Source organism: Pseudopipra pipra, chromosome 6, assembly GCF_036250125.1.
Source record: "Pseudopipra pipra isolate bDixPip1 chromosome 6, bDixPip1.hap1, whole genome shotgun sequence".
In the NCBI taxonomy this organism is placed as follows: Eukaryota; Metazoa; Chordata; class Aves; order Passeriformes; family Pipridae; genus Pseudopipra; species Pseudopipra pipra.
In genome coordinates, this window is record NC_087554.1 from 4,061,582 (window position 1) to 4,076,774 (window position 15,193).

A 15,193-nucleotide genomic window follows, 5' to 3' on the forward strand; every position below is an offset into this window, starting at 1 on the left:
ACAGACTGTCCGAACTGCAGAGGAAATATTGCTGTTATAAACTTTGTAATTATAAAGGTCTGTTTGATGTTCCAGGGAGCTGAAAACACTCTGGTGTGAACATAGTCATACAAGTCTGCCCAGCAGCTACGACTTTTTTGTTGTTGTTGTTGTTTTTTACATAAGCATTAGTGCGGGAGGAGAACAGATTTCAAGTGTACCTGGCAGCCTGAAGCGATGGGTATGACCCACGTTATCTTATAGATCTTAATTACTTCTGATGTTTAACCGACAGAAAACGGTGAAACAAAGGAAGGCAGAGGCTCCCTGTTCCCTCCAGGCTGTTTGGAACTGCCTGGAAAAGTGCTGTAGAAAGAACTGGTTAGAGGAAAAATTAATTAACCTGAGTTTACAGGCTCAGTACGTGGAGGAAATACTATTTAATCTGAATTTACAGGCTCAATACATAGAAGAAATATTTAATCTGAGTTTACAGGCACAGTAAATAGAAGAAAAACTATGTAATCTGAGTTTACAGGCCCAGTAAGTTAAATTTCTGATGGATTTCAGCGTGAACATTGGCTTGGTAAAAGCCAGGATTGAACGCTGGCTTGGTAAAAGCCTAGATCTTGGGAGTTTGATGTTAAAAGATGGTCTCGGTTAAGCAGGATGTTTCTAGCCCTCAAAGTTGCACTTTTTATCAGCTTAAAACTACAGAAAGCACAAAGTAAGATAGTCCAGTGGTGATTGAAAATAAATGAGCAAACTGAATGACTAAAGAACCCAGTGTTTATTGAAAATAAATTATAGCACTGACTGGGATAGCACTAAAAGCAGCTGAAATAACCATCTCGTTACCAGAGGGCTCAGTTTTTTAACATTTGCCCTTTGATTTTTCATTTTTCTGGATTTAGATTGGATTTTAGAAACATTTAGAAACGCTTTGGGGGCGTGTTTTGGGGGCCGGGGGCAGGGCGCGCTCTGAGGGCTTTTCCAACAGCACCAACTCCATGATGGCGGAGGGGGCTGAGGGAAGCGGCGCGCGCGGACCCCGCCCCCGTGGTGGGCGTGGCCTGGGCGGGTGCTGAGTCATGCTGGGCCAGCAGAAGCGCGGCACAGAAGCCCCGCCCCTCGGTAGGTGCGCCCGGCGCGCGGCGGTATAAAACGTGCGCCGCTGGGCGGACGGCCCTCAGAGCGCGTCGGCGGCGGAGCGGAGCGGGTTCCTGCGTCAACAGTGCTTGGACGGAACCGGCCGCGCTCGGGCCCGCCGCGCCCCCTCCCACACACCCACAACACCACCGCTCACACAGCCACCGCCGTACCCACCGGAGCACCCAGCCATGGCAGCGCCCCCCTCCCAGGTGCGCCAGAATTACCACCAGGACTGCGAGGCCGCCGTCAACCGCCAGATTAACCTGGAGCTCTACGCGTCCTACGTGTACCTCAGCATGGTAAGAGGCGAGGGGTAGAGGGGCCGCACGCGGGCCCGGCGCGGTGGGGGGGGTTCGCGGGTGCCGGGCGGTGCCTGCGGGCGCAGCTCCTCCTCTTCCTCCTCCTCCTTCTTCCCCAGCGCCTCCGGGCCCTTGTGGGCCGTCCCCTGTGTGTAGGTGAGGCCCTTTATCTCGGTGTTCGTGGACCCCGCGGCCGTTGCCCTTGTGGGCCCCGTTATCAGCCCGGCTCAGCGGCTCCCGGCCGGCTCTGCCCTTGGGGCTGGGCTGGATAGTAGGACCTGCCTAGCGAGGCGCTTGGCGCCTTTCCCGCGGGCGTGCTCGGCTCCCAGGCACGGTTTTTCTTTCCTCCGTGAATCAGGAGAAATCCGCGATATCCTTGGCCCTGTGTCTACTTGTCTCGCTTGGCACGAGGGTCCGGTTTTAGCCACACTGAGCTGCTCTGGCGCAAGGAGCAGCTCTGACCTCTGTGCAGCTTTAGACGTGCAGGGAACTTGAGACTTTCCGGTGGCATTCCATAATGTCGTGGCATGTGCATCCAGCACTTTACGGCTTGTTTCTGTGTTACTGTAAAAGTTTTAACGCTGTGTTGTTCTTCCGTTGGTGGATGATAGTGGTACACAAAGCACTAGTGTCTCGCTTTGAACCTCCAGGCTGCTGGTTTAGCGGCAGAGAATTCTGTAGTAGTTTGGGAAATAAGTGGCAGTTGATGCGAAAGTTCCATTGAATCCTGCTAATGGCCCTGACTGAGGAACAGACAAGCTGTGTGATGGCTTCTAATTGTTGTTAGAGGAGGGGTTTTTTTGGCTTTCAAAACAGTATTCGCTGTTGACCTGATATTTTAGTTCCATTTGTCTTTTAAATGCAATACTGCTATTTTTCTCCAAAAGTAGCAAGTGTACTCTTTAGTCTAATCCCTGAAAAGCCTAGGGAGGCATGAGAGCTTTATTGCAGAAGTACCTAAAAGTTAATGGCCACTCAGCTGGTGTTGCAAGTCATAACCCTGACTTGTGATCATTGTAAACAAGCTCGAGCAAACAAAGGGAAGATTTCTCCATGAAAAAGGCTTTTCAAGGCCGCAGTTTAAGGCATTTGAATGGTGATCAGAACAGGTATCTGTGGGGTATCGGGGATTTTTTTATATCTTCAGAACTGAACCAAGGACACAACTACCGTTTGTGTCCTTGGCAGGGGATGCAGGTTAAGATTTAATCTTAGTTGGAAAAATAGTAAGGGGAGGGTTGTTCCACACTGCCTTGCTGTCTGCTGGCCTCAGCTTGGACTTGGGCCATCCTGAGGCAGGGCTGAGAGGAGACACATCTGAAGCCACACTTTAGGCTTAGCTTGGGATTCTGAGCCTGTGAATCCTTATTTTTCAGTCCTACTATTTTGACCGGGATGATGTGGCTCTGAAAAACTTTGCCAAGTACTTCCTGCATCAGTCCCATGAGGAGCGGGAGCACGCGGAGAAGCTGATGAAGCTGCAGAACCAGAGGGGAGGGCGCATCTTCCTGCAGGACATCAAGGTGAGGAGTGGGCTCTCCCGGCCCAGAACTACATTTGGGGGCTGGGAGGAGGTGGGTTTCCCTCTGGGTCCTCTCCCAGAAGGAGCAGCAGCTGACACTGGAGAAGGAGAGTCATTTGAGACGTGTAGTAATTTGATAATTTATGCTGATTGACTAAGAAAAAGTACTTTTTGTGTAAGAAGAGGGTAATGGTTTCCTGTGTCAGAACAAGAAGGCAACTGGTTCATCATCATTAAATTTAACAGCAAAAATGCTCTGTGCACTGTTTTGAGAAGTGGGATGGGGGGGTTGCATTCAGTTGTGTTCTGAGTGCACGTCAAGTGTTTGTTACCTAAATGTCTGAATTTGATCCAGACAAGCTTTGAGGCTTTGCTCCCTACTGATCTGTGGGTACTTAGAGAAAACCTGGGCTGTGCTTTCCCCTGGCAGAAGCCAGACCGTGATGACTGGGAGAATGGCCTGACTGCAATGGAGTGTGCCCTGCACCTGGAAAAGAACGTGAACCAGTCACTGCTAGAACTGCACAAATTGGCAACTGAGAAGAATGACCCACACGTAAGTGGAGGCTGAGCCCGAGAATGTAGCTGTGCAAGGAGGGGGCTTGGATGTGTCTAATTGTGCAGGTTTAGGGCTGAGCTGTGTGTCCTTGATGTTAATAAAGGTGAGAAAAGGTGAACCAGGGGTGCAGCCCTTCCAGAGGGAAGGGCCCAGATGTCAGCCTGTCCTTTAGCCCTTTGGTGAGGTTATTGCTGTCCTTCCAGGAGGACTTTTATGGTAGCTGAGACTTGCTTTATTCCTTCTGAAGTGTATTAAGCTTTATGAAGGCTTGTTTCTGAGGTGGTTGAGTTCTATCTTATGAGGCTTTTCTGCCACAAAATTCTGGTGTCACTTCTGGTTTCTCAAGCCCTGATACTTGAGAACAGGGTCTGAAAACACAGGGCTCTTCACAGATGAAAGTTTTTGGCAAGGCTAGATTGAAGCTGTCTAGTATCAGGAAGAGATTAATGTGTGTGAATCCAAGTACTCTTGTGAGTGTCCTGTGTAAGCTGGAGGGACTTTTTTAAAGAAAACAATAAAACTGGGCTGTTTTAGAGGTGTAAATCCTCACAGTTGTGAGTTTGCTGTGTAGTGGGGGAGTCAAAATCTGTTCAGAGACTTGGCTAATGCTTCCTGTAGTGAGGAAGAGGAGAGGCTTCCTGAGCTCTGCAGGGTTCTGGAGCCAGTGTGCCTGTGTAAGCCCTGCCTCACTTTGATCTCCTGGCTTTGCTGAAGCAAAACTTAAAAGCTGCTTCCTCTCAGCTTGAAAGTTGTCATGCTGTATCCGCTCCTTTCTGGGCCTGAATTTAAACTCTCTTGGTCTCCCTTCCAGTTGTGTGACTTCATTGAGACTCATTACCTGGATGAGCAGGTGAAAGCCATCAAGGAGCTGGGTGACCATGTGACCAACCTGCGGAAGATGGGGGCACCAAAATACGGCATGGCCGAGTACCTCTTCGACAAGCACACCCTCGGGGACAGTGACAATGACAGCTGAAGTCTGGCCCAGAGACACGCTGTGGGTTTCAGTGGGACTCCTACTTAATGTCCAGCCGTGCATGCAGCTTCAGCTACCTAGAGAAACAGTTCCATTCTCTGTACCAAATATCACCCCCCTTCTCTCTTGTGTTTTATGTACTGCCCTCCAGCCAATAAAGTGACTTGGTTCCAGCTGGCTTTTCCTGTTTAGTTTTGAGGGAGAGAAGGCAGCTGTAATGAAGGGGTGTGGGAGGTAAATTTTGTCATGTGGTGTGGGAGTCTTGCAGCTGCTGCTGAAGGCAGAAGTAGAACTTGTATGGTTTCTCTAAATTCCCGTTGCATGGGAACTAAAATGAGGAAACAAAACGATGGTCCTGGGCTTGAGCCTTGCTTTTATTTTCTGAGGGTGGGCAGTAAAGCTCAGCTGAGTGGTGTGGGCTACCATCCACATTTCTCTGAGCACTCAAATCTGTGGCGGAGGTGATCTGGAGCTTCGGAAGGAAGCAATGTGGGGGCAGGTACTGCAGCTGCCTGTGCTGGTATAGACACTTACCCTGCCTTACTCCAGTACTTTCCCAGTACTGGAAAAGAGCTAAGACAGGATTGGAAGAAGCACTGTGGGTCTGCATCAGTAATAATGTGACTTGCTTCAGTCCCTTACTTTCCCTGGAGTAGTGCAAGTCCTGCCTGAGACTTGTAAGCTCAAGTTCTACTTGCTGTGAGGAGGAGGAGGAAGTAAGTATCCATATTAACTATACTCCTGTTTGGGCTACACCTGGCTGGTGCCTGCTGAGATATCAGCAATACTTAACACTCAGTCTTGGCTTTTGGCTAAAAATTGGGTTTTTGGTGGTTTTCTTGTTGCAGCAGAAGTTGAGCTCGCTATGGTACCAAAACCAGGAGTAGTGTGTCCTTAGTGCTGGTTTTAGCCTAGGCCAGGCTCTAGCTGCATGTCCAGCACTGCCCTTCTGTTCAGGTGAGTGCCAGGTGTGAGGATAAGGAAGGTATCCCATGGAACCTTGTCTCCTTTAGCTGTACTGGTCCATCTGCTCCTCACCTGGGCTCTCACTGGCCTCCATGATCACCTCCATCAGCCCCACGAAGTCGCCCTCGGCCAGGGAGATTCCGGAGTCATTAGGGGATGGACTCTCTGCTCTTCTTGGCTCTTTTGTAGGGGTTGGGTTAGTGCTTCCATTCCCAGTGTCTCTCGTATTCCTGGAAACCTCTGGATGCTGGTCTGGAGGGCTGGCTGCGTCTTCCAAGCTCAGGCTGCGAGCATCAGGGCCCAGGTTCCCCTTATGGGACCTCTCCAGGGCTGGAGAGGTCACGGGAGTGAAGGAGAAGCAGAGGGAGGTGCTGCCCCCGGGGGTTTTGTTACTGGGGGTGTGAAAGGCACCAGAATGCTCTGAGTTGGGAGGAGCTGATGCTGTGTTCTCCAGGGTTAGCCAGGGTGGGTGCGAAGCTTTCAAGCTCTTCAGGCTCTTGTAGCTGCCCTGCTTCTCCTGGTCAGGGGACTCTGCCAGGAAGGGGAATTTTGGGCTGTCGGATGCTGTGGACTGTGCTCCTGGGCTTCCTGTGGTGGCAGCTTCCCTGGAGTTGTTCTTTTCCTCTTCCACTGTCACAGCTGTGGAGTCGGGACCTTTGCTCCGATCTGTTGGCCAGACGAAGGTTTCCTTTGCAGCTGAGCCCAGGGAGCTCTGGCTCTTGTAGACATCACTGGCCCTGGAAGGGGAGGTGTTGACGATGACATCCCTCAGGGAAGTTGAGCAGGCAGCAATGCTGGAGAGAGCAGGTGGTTTCTTCCGGCCTTGGCGTCTGGAAGGGAAAATCATGGGGATGGAGCTGATGGGTGTCTGGGGGGCGCTGTAGAAACCGGGTCTCTCATAGAAGGGGGTTGACATGAAGGCATCAAACTCCCTTAGTTTTCCATCTTCGCTGTCCCACTGCTCCTGGGAGTCTCCCTTTGGCTGACTGATGCCACAAGGGCTTCCTGACTTCCCCATGTCTTGGTAGGTGTAGTGGGAGAAGGGCGATGCGGGGTCTCCTCGCCTGCGCAGCAGGTTCATCCGGGAGGAGGACCTGGAGAAGTTTGGTGACTGGACACCCAAGAGGCGGCCCAGGTGTCCCAGTAATGGTGTGGAGTGGTTGGCTTCCTCGTTCTCCTTGATCTGCTCCAGGGGCTGGAACTCCATCTCTTCTTTCTGCATGCTGGGAAAGGCAAAGCAGGGCTGTTACGCAGCCACAAAGGGAGGGGGGTTGCGTTGCCACTGCTGCCCGTGGCAGACCTCTCCCTGTACTGCCATTAAATGTGTTAGCGCCCCCAAAGCAGGGAAGCTTACAGTACAGGTGAGTGGGGGAAAGAGGTCAGAGTCATCCTTTTCCATGGAGGATGTTGGCTGTTGTCTTTGTGTGAGCCTAAAGGGATCTTAGAGCAAGATTTCACAGACTATGGAGAAAGATATTACTACCCATTCTTGCTCCTCAGGTGTAATATCCTTTGAAGACCTGATCCAGGTGTAACTGTGGACTGTTGTGACACCCTGCACTGACCTGATATCAAAAGTGGAGCCAAGGAATGATGGGCGTTTGTACTCAGCAGTGGCTGCTGTGTAGGGTGGCTGGGGATCAGGCTCATTCCAGTAGAGGTCCTTCTCCAGGACTGGTAAATCCTGATGCATCTCATCCACTGCCATGAGGGAGACCTGCAGGAGACAGCAGGAATGTCACACAAGGTGAGCAGCCTGTTTTCTGTAGATGAAGGGATGCAGGGCAGGAGGAAGCAGTGTAGCACGGAAGTGGGGCAAGTGGCTGAGGTTGCTGTGGTTTCCTGTCACTTGGGTTGTTTTTCATAGAATCACAGAATTAACCAGAAAAGACCTCAGAGATCATCAAGTTCAACCCTTAATCCAACCCCGCCATGGTTCCCAGACCATGGCACCGATGCCACATCCAGTCTCATCTTAAAAGCCCCCAGGGACGGTGAATCCACCCCCTCTCTGGGCAGCCCATTCCAATGTTTGATTACTCTCTCTGTAAAGAATTTCTTCCTAATATCCAACCTAAACCTCCCCTGGCACAGCTTAAGACCATGCCCTCTTGTCCTACTGCTGGTTGCCTGGGAGAAGAGATCAATCTCAACCTGGCTACAACCTCCTGTCAGGGAGTTGTTGAGAGTGAGGAGATCTCCCCTGAGCCTCCTCCTCTCCAGGCTAAACAACCTCAGCCTCTCCTCACAGGACTTGTGCTCAAGTCCCTTCACTAGCCTTGTTGCTCTTCTCTGGACCTGCTTCAGCCCCTCAATGTCCTTCCTGAACTGAGGGACCCAGAACTGGACACAGCACTCCAGGGGTGGCCTCATCAGCACTGAGTACAGGGGAAGAATCACCTCCCTGGTCCTGCTGCCACACTGTTCCTGATCCAGGCCAGGATGCCATTGGCCTTCTTGGCCACCTGGGCACACTGCTGGCTCCTGTTCAGCCTCCTGTCAATCAGCACTCCCAGGTCCCTTCCTGCCTGGCTGCTCTCCAGCCACTCTGTCCCCAGCCTGTAGCACTGCAGGGGGTTGTTGTGGCCAAAGTGCAGGACCCGGCACTTGGCCTTGTTGAACCTCATCCTGTTGGAATCAGCCCATCTCTCCAGCTTGTCCAGGTCACTCTGCAGAGCCCTCCTGCCTTCCAGCAAATCAACACAGAGATTTTATTCACACAGAGATTTGACTAATTGTAAGGAAAATGATGCTGAAGGAAATAGAAAAAGCAGCAGCCTCACTAGGACAGATGGGCTCAGTCTTATGAAGGGCTGGAGGTGTGGAGTTGTTGCACAGAAGAAAGCAGAGGTGGTTGTTTTAGGTAGATATAGGGTAGTAAAGATGGAAACAGGAATAATGTGTCGTTCAAAGGCAATGAGGGCCTGAAATGAGCAGCCTGCATTCATGCCATGTGCCAGAGCATGGACTGAAGCTGCTGTTGGTCTCTGTGTACAAAGATAGGCCCAAAGCCCTAAATTCCTTGGTGTGGAGAACAGGCGGGGGCCTTCCTGTCACGGGTCTTGCCCCACACCCTTTCTGGAGCCTGGGCTGTCCCCGTGGCTGTGGAGGGACTGTCTCTCCATCCCCTCACAGGCAGGGAGGTGGGGGTTTTGCAGAACTTGGTGACTGCACTGACAGGGTGGGAGGATCTTCCTTCCCTTTACCTGCAGGTTCCTGTCGATGAGCCAGTTGGCTTCAAAGTCATCATCGTCCTCCCCAAAAGGGTTGATGAGTTGCTCGGCCACCTGCATGTGGAGAGCAGACAGCAAAGGTCACCATGGTCATACCTGCCCCTTTCCCTGCAAGGAGAAGGCCTGTGGGGCAGGGACAAGCGTGATGTCCCTTGAATTCCTAGAAAGGCTGCTCCTCCCAAAAAGGGGAGGGTTAAAAGTGGAGGCTTGCCAGTGGCTGGGAGACATTGGCACACACAATAACAGCCCTCCTGCAGCCTACTGCCTCTCTTTTCCCCAAACTAGTGAGGACCAAAGCTTAGGAAAGGTGCAGCTGGTCTCCAGGGTGACACACTTGGAAAATCAGAAGGTAATTCCCTTCAGCCTCCCCTTGGCTTCCTGTTGTTGCACACAGATCAAAGAACACACAGCTGGGTCCCTGGTGAGCTCACATGGGGAAAAACCCTTGGCTGAGTCATATTCCAGCTCCAGACGTATTTTCCTGGACTTACCTTTAACCAGCCAGCGTAGAAGAAGAACTGCAAAAATGTAAAGACAGGCACGAAGAGATCCAGTTCATGGCCAGGATACGCTTTTTCTGGATCCAGGAACTGCCTCCCAATCAGACAGGCCAGGAAGAAGCTGTAAACAGCCACGGTCACCACCTGGGAAAGATGCCAAGGGACACACCACGGGAGCGTGAGTTCCCAGCATCTCCCTTCAGTTCCACCCCACACATCTCCAAAGCCAGATTCTGGCTCTGCAGCCTTTGGAAAGCCTTGGATTCACTTATGACAGGCTGCTGTTTTGCAGGGGGATGCATTCCCACAGCAGAAAGCTTTAAATATTCCCTTTAGCTGTTGCATGCGCTGTATGTCATTCCATGCTGTCCCTGGAATGAGATCTGTGTAGGTGTCACAGGGCAGTGGCAAAAGGAAGCACATGACATCCTGGATGGACTGAAAGCTGTCTCGTGGCTCAGTCCAAGCTGGCAGGCTGCTTCCAAGTCTGGAAGGGAACCCTGGCAGTCCTATTAGCTCCTTCTTTCCTGCTCCTCATGCTGAGCCTTTTTTCTGTTTGCCTGCTTGCTTGCCTGGATCTCAGGCTGTGCTGAGTTTTGTGCTTTTCTCTATAACCATGAGACTGGAAACTTCCCCTTTTCAAATTAACAGTAACTGAGACTCTCTTGATACAAGGAAAGGGGTTCAAAATAAGAACATACTTTTCCAAGGTGTTCCCCATTAACCTTCAGTGGCTCCTATTTCACAGTGGAGGGCATCAGTGTTATCTGAGTAGCTGGATTGTAGGGGACAAAGGGGCAAGTTGGTGCCCAAGTGTCTGCCTGGGCTGTTAAATAGCTGAGGACACGCACAGAGCTCACTCACACCTGTGGCACAACTCCCCGGGAGCTCCCTGTCTGGAATGTGTGCCCTGCAAACTGGTGCAGGGAGTGGGTCTGTGGTCCCTGTGTTTTCTATGTACCTGTGTGGCACATTTGGGGTTAGTTCCCCCCAGACAGGGGTGTGTCTATAGAGATGGATGTATCTGAGTTAGGGAGATGAGGCTGGGATGGATGTGTGCTGCTGAGGTACCTATGGAAAAGAGATATGTGTAGGTGGGGATGAGGGATTCAAGAGTATCCTGCATGGTCCATGTGTGAGGCAGGTATGGAGCACAGGTGGTTCAGCCTGGAGATGAGAAGGTTTTGGGGAGACTGAGGTCTTCCAGTACCTTAAGGGACTTAGAGAAAGGAGGGAGAGGGACTTTTTATATGGACAGATAGTGACAGAAAAAGGGGCAAAGGTTTTAAACTGACAGAGGGCAGGTTTAGATTAGATGTTAGGAAGAAATTCTTTACTCAGAGGGTGCCCATGGCAGGGGGGTGGAACTTTAAAAGATGAGCTTTAAGGTCCCTTCCGATGCAAACCACTGCAGGATTCCAGGTAAGGATGTAAATGGGGATGTGCACAGGCAGGTGGTGGAGCAGAAGGTGTGGGGATCCCTTCTCACCTGGGTGTAGACCAGGGGGATGCTGATCCAGTCGTACCCATAGAGTCTCCCGCACTGGCTGCGCAGGGTGTTGAGCTCCTGCAGTGGGGAAAAGGAATGGCCTGTCAGAATAACTTTGCATGTCCTTGCTGAGGACACACAGCCTCTCTGGAGCCACTGTCCCTCACTGCTCCAGCCCATTCCCCTGCTTGCACCTCCTCTGAAAGGGAGGCTCAGTCAGGACTCCTGTTCCTGTGGTGCCCAGCTCTAGCCCAGCAGACCACCAGCAGGATCTCACACGTTCCTGGAGGAACTCCTTGCTGCCTGGGTGTCTCCATCTGAGCCCAAGATCCCTTCCTAACTCACTTCCTAGCAGTTTATCTCCTCACAAAATGAGCAGCCAACAGGAGAGGCAAAAGGATGTCTCAGGAGTATCCATTTCTCTCTCCTGCCTATAGATAAGTATGCCAGAGGGAGATCTCTCTCTCTGGGCAGATGAATCCTACTTCAGGCAACAGAAACCATGTGACTTTCTCTGCACATGAATACCAAGAAGGATGAGCTGCTCCAGAGTCTTTTTCTATGCAGCTGGGCAGGGATTGTTGCCAGGTCTTGCCTGTGGAGTGTGGCCTGCTGCCCAGGACTATCAAAGGGTTTTCAATAGCAAAGTTTTCTAAAGGACCTTCATTGTTGGGGATTTTTTTGACCTCTCCTGATCTCTTCCAGATACCTACTTTCTTATGGCTTTCCAGCTGTATCGTAGAGACCTCCACTGGCTACTCTTGTTCGCTGCCCTGGAGCGTGTCAAGGCTGATCAGGGACCTGCTACTTGGATACCTCCCATTCCCACACCTAAAAGTGAGTCCAATGGTTCCTCCCAGTCCCATATTTGAGAAAGATGTCACATTGCCCTCTCCTCAAATATATGTGACAGTGCTGCCATGTCAGTAGGCCATGGACAGCTCTGTTCTGTCACCAGCTGGAGTGTGGCATTGGGAGCATTTTCCACCAAAGTTAATGGAACATCCCCAGGGATCCCCAGGATCTCACACAGTTGCCTATTGTCTCTGTCACTCACATTCAGGATTCCTTGGAGCAGCACACTGTCTCGGATCCTCCCGTCATTCCTTGCCTTCACAGCCAGATTGGAGAACCACACACATGGGATCCAAAACTTGTTGTGGGGGGAATTCAAGCTCTCAAACTTCTTGTGCTCTTCTGGTGTCATGAGGCCTGTGTGGAAGACAGTAAATGGAAAAGGGATGGCCACAAAGGGCAGATAGGAATTGATCTGGTCTAAAATGAAAACATTTGAATCTCAGGTGGTGGCCTCAGCTCTTCTTAAAACCACGGCAAAGACTCAGGTGCTCAGAATTTTGGGAGACACATGGAAGGAGGATAAGTCTCATAGTTAAAATTTTGAGTCATAGAGGTATGAGAGGTGGGATTTATGGGATTTCACTTTGGCTGTCTGCAGCACATCTGATCAGATCACAGTACTGCTGAGGGTACAACTGCCTAATGTCCACAGCTATTTGTTTGGAATGGCATAACATGTGCCCTAGAGTGCCTGTTTCTCTCTCTGGATCGCAAAGGGAACCCAGATAATGGGGGCAGGTGCAGACCTCTCCCTTTGGGCAGACTGGGAAACGTTGTACCTTCAGGAGCATCCTCCCAAAGAGGATTCAGGGAGCCCAGCAGTTAAGTTTGGAGATGTGAGGCTCCAATTCCCACCCACCAGCGGAAAACTGTTGCCTGCTGCAGACACTCAGCAGACTGCAGCACTATCCCACCTCCAACCTGAAGGTCAGGAGGCCTTTCCCGAGGCTCTCTGCCCCAAAAATAGCAGCCAGGTGGTGGTGCCAGGGCTGACCTGCCCTCACGACGTGCTCCATGCTGGGGAAGCGCTTGTAGACGGCGGTGCTGACGGAGCGCAAGATCAGCACGCTGACCAGGTTGCTGTAGCGCATCAGGGTGCGCCGCAGGAGCCTCCCGTACTCATCCTCCCCGTCCACGTTGCAGGACACCAGGTTCATGATCCGGTCAGGCCACGGGATGCTCTCGTACTGAGCCCACCAGCGGGACACCACCAGCGCCACATAGAAACCTGGAGGGGAGCTGAGCAAATTAGGCATCCCAGAGGAGTGGGAGAAGGAAGCTGAGCAAATTAGTCATCGTAAGGGAGTAGGAAGCTCTGCTCTTCTCCTCTTCTTTTCTTCTAGTGCTCATACAGGGATGAGTGCAGGAATAAGCAGAGGGGAATTCAGACCTTCAGGCTAAAAAGAGTCTGGATTTCAATGTTTGTTTCATAGAATCACAGAATTGTTTGGGTTGGAAGAGACCTTAAAGATCATCTCGTTCCATGAACAGGGACACCTTCCACTAAACCAGGTTGCTCCAGAGCTCCATCCAACCTGGCCTTGAATGCTTCTAGGGACAGGGCAGCCACAGCTTCTCTGGGCAACCTGTGCCAGGGCCTCACCACCCTCACAGGGAAGAATTTTTTCCTAAACAACAAAGAATTTCTTCCTAAAGAAATTTACAATCTCTATCAAACCAGAGAGAAGAAATGCTGTCCCATTCCCCTCCCTGTGTGATCTCAGGCAGAGCTCCTTACCCAGCACGAAGGATACAGGGATTAGCTCAGCGTAGCTGTTGCAGTACAATGCCAGCTTCTCAAACATCAGCCTTTGGCTCTCACTCAGGATCAGCCTAAAAGGGACAAATAGAAGCAGCAACCTCAGAGAAGAGTCTGGGCCTTGTTGGACTTGCTGGGGTGAGTCTGGCAAGGGAAGCCAAGGATGGGGAGTCTGTGGGTGAACAGCCCTCGTGAGCCTGGGATATCAGCCCACATCCCCAGAATACCCTATTGACTGGTCCAGAGGCCAGAGAACTGTGTGGTAAGTAATGCAGCCTGATGTCAGGGACCACCTTTATTTTTCTCGCTCAGGAGAACAGTGTGTGGTACCAAGGGTTTGACACGGAGCTTGGATGTGCACTGCAGTTCACTTAATATCCTGGAAAACGTCAGTCCCAAGCTGTGCTCTTCCCTGAGTTCCTGCCTCTTAAAGTTGCTTCCTTTCCTTCCCCTGCCCTCCCTCCCTTGTCTTTCAGCTTTTTTTTCTCCTCCTTCAGCTTTTTCCTCTTCTTCCCTTCCCTCCTGCAAACAGAGGCTGATGAGTGTCTGTCCAGCATCCCTGTTCCAATCCCATGTTGCTCTGCTGTCCTGCTCCAGGACAGGCTGTGTTGGTGTCAGGGTGTAAGGTGCTCACCTGTAGATAAGGCTGATGGTGAAGTAGAGTGAGATGAAAATCAGGAACTCTGAGTAGAGCAGTTTGTAGATACTCCCTTTCCATTGGAGCAGCAGCTGGGAGAAGGTGCCCAGGCGGGCGTCTGCCACACGGTTGGTGTATGTCACTGTCATCACAGGTCCTGTGGCACACACAAAAGGAGGAAGTGTTGAAGCTTGAACAGAAGGAGGAGCCAAGCAAGATGCAAGGATAGAAGAGAAAAAGACAGCAAGAAACAGTTGAGATCCAAAGCCAGGTAAGGTGAAGTCAGTGACACACACAACCAGGAGGAAATCGGTTGTAAGCAGTTAATTTGCAATCTTTCCCCTGTCCTTGAGCTGCACATGAGCTGGTTACAGTGACAGAGGATGTATTTTCTGGTGGAGCCCTGGATTTCTAGTGCTTGATTGTCAGCACTGAAGTGGGGCTGGTTGGCTGGAGAGGACAGAGCCCACGTGCCACCACCTTCCCACAAAACACTGGTGTAAGGTTAAGTGTCACGGTCACAAACTCCACAGTTGTGAGTTTGTGTTATTTTTTTTTGTTATACTATTTGTTTCAAATATGTTTCTGTAAAATGTTGGGAAGCATCTTCCTGGAATGCTGCTGGCAAAAAAATTCAACCCAAAGGAAAGCAAAAACCCCAAAAAGTAGAGATTTCTTAGAACTGATCCAGATGAAGGTACCCAACAAGAATTGCTGTCTTTAAACTTGGGCTGAGGGCCATATCTGGACTCTGCTGGTCCTAGTCCTCCAGGTAGAACAGCCCTCCCTGTTACAGATCTGCGGGATGGAGTTCGGCCAGGCTCACAGAGCCCAAATTCCAGCAGCTCTGCCTCCCCTCTCCTTCCACCATATGTTGCACAATAAATTGCACTGGATAAAAAAAGGCATTCAGGCTCCTGAAATGCTTCCCAGTCATGCAGCACTCCCATTGCAATTCTAGTCTAACAGGGATAAATATTTCTTTATCATCAATTAGTAATCAGACTCACTTTCATATAAATCTGAATTTGTAAAAAACAAAACAAAACAAAAAACAACCAACAAAAAACCCCACCAAAACACTGGTGTAATCCACACCAGGCAGGTTGGTGAATGATCCCTTGGCTTATAATTAACCAGTGTGAAACTACTGGTATTTCTAAATCTTAACATGTCACCAGGGTGTTATACAGGCATTGCTATTTAACAGAGGTAACAATGTCAGTAATTATGGCACCTCGGGCTCTCCCCTGAATGATGGAGA

General features: G+C 50.8%; 2 protein-coding genes across 2 annotated transcripts; one reads left to right on the forward strand and one right to left on the reverse strand.

The window, feature by feature from the left end:
• The first annotated feature begins 1,149 nt into the window (after nucleotides 1–1,149).
• FTH1 (ferritin heavy chain 1) lies at nucleotides 1,150–4,660 on the forward strand. Its single transcript, XM_064657108.1, has 4 exons — nucleotides 1,150–1,430; nucleotides 2,807–2,953; nucleotides 3,383–3,508; nucleotides 4,323–4,660. The coding sequence occupies exons 1-4, from the start codon at nucleotides 1,320–1,322 to the stop codon at nucleotides 4,485–4,487; spliced, it is 549 nt and encodes a 182-aa protein (XP_064513178.1). The 5' UTR covers nucleotides 1,150–1,319; the 3' UTR covers nucleotides 4,488–4,660.
• On the reverse strand, nucleotides 2,829–14,078 carry LOC135415414 (bestrophin-1-like). Its single transcript, XM_064657090.1, has 9 exons — nucleotides 13,927–14,078; nucleotides 13,272–13,366; nucleotides 12,528–12,761; nucleotides 11,733–11,887; nucleotides 10,676–10,753; nucleotides 9,178–9,330; nucleotides 8,660–8,740; nucleotides 7,019–7,170; nucleotides 2,829–6,676 (listed from the first exon to the last, which is right to left on the reverse strand). The coding sequence occupies exons 1-9, from the start codon at nucleotides 14,076–14,078 to the stop codon at nucleotides 5,497–5,499; spliced, it is 2,280 nt and encodes a 759-aa protein (XP_064513160.1). The 3' UTR covers nucleotides 2,829–5,496.
• Between the last annotated feature and the right edge of the window lie 1,115 nt (nucleotides 14,079–15,193).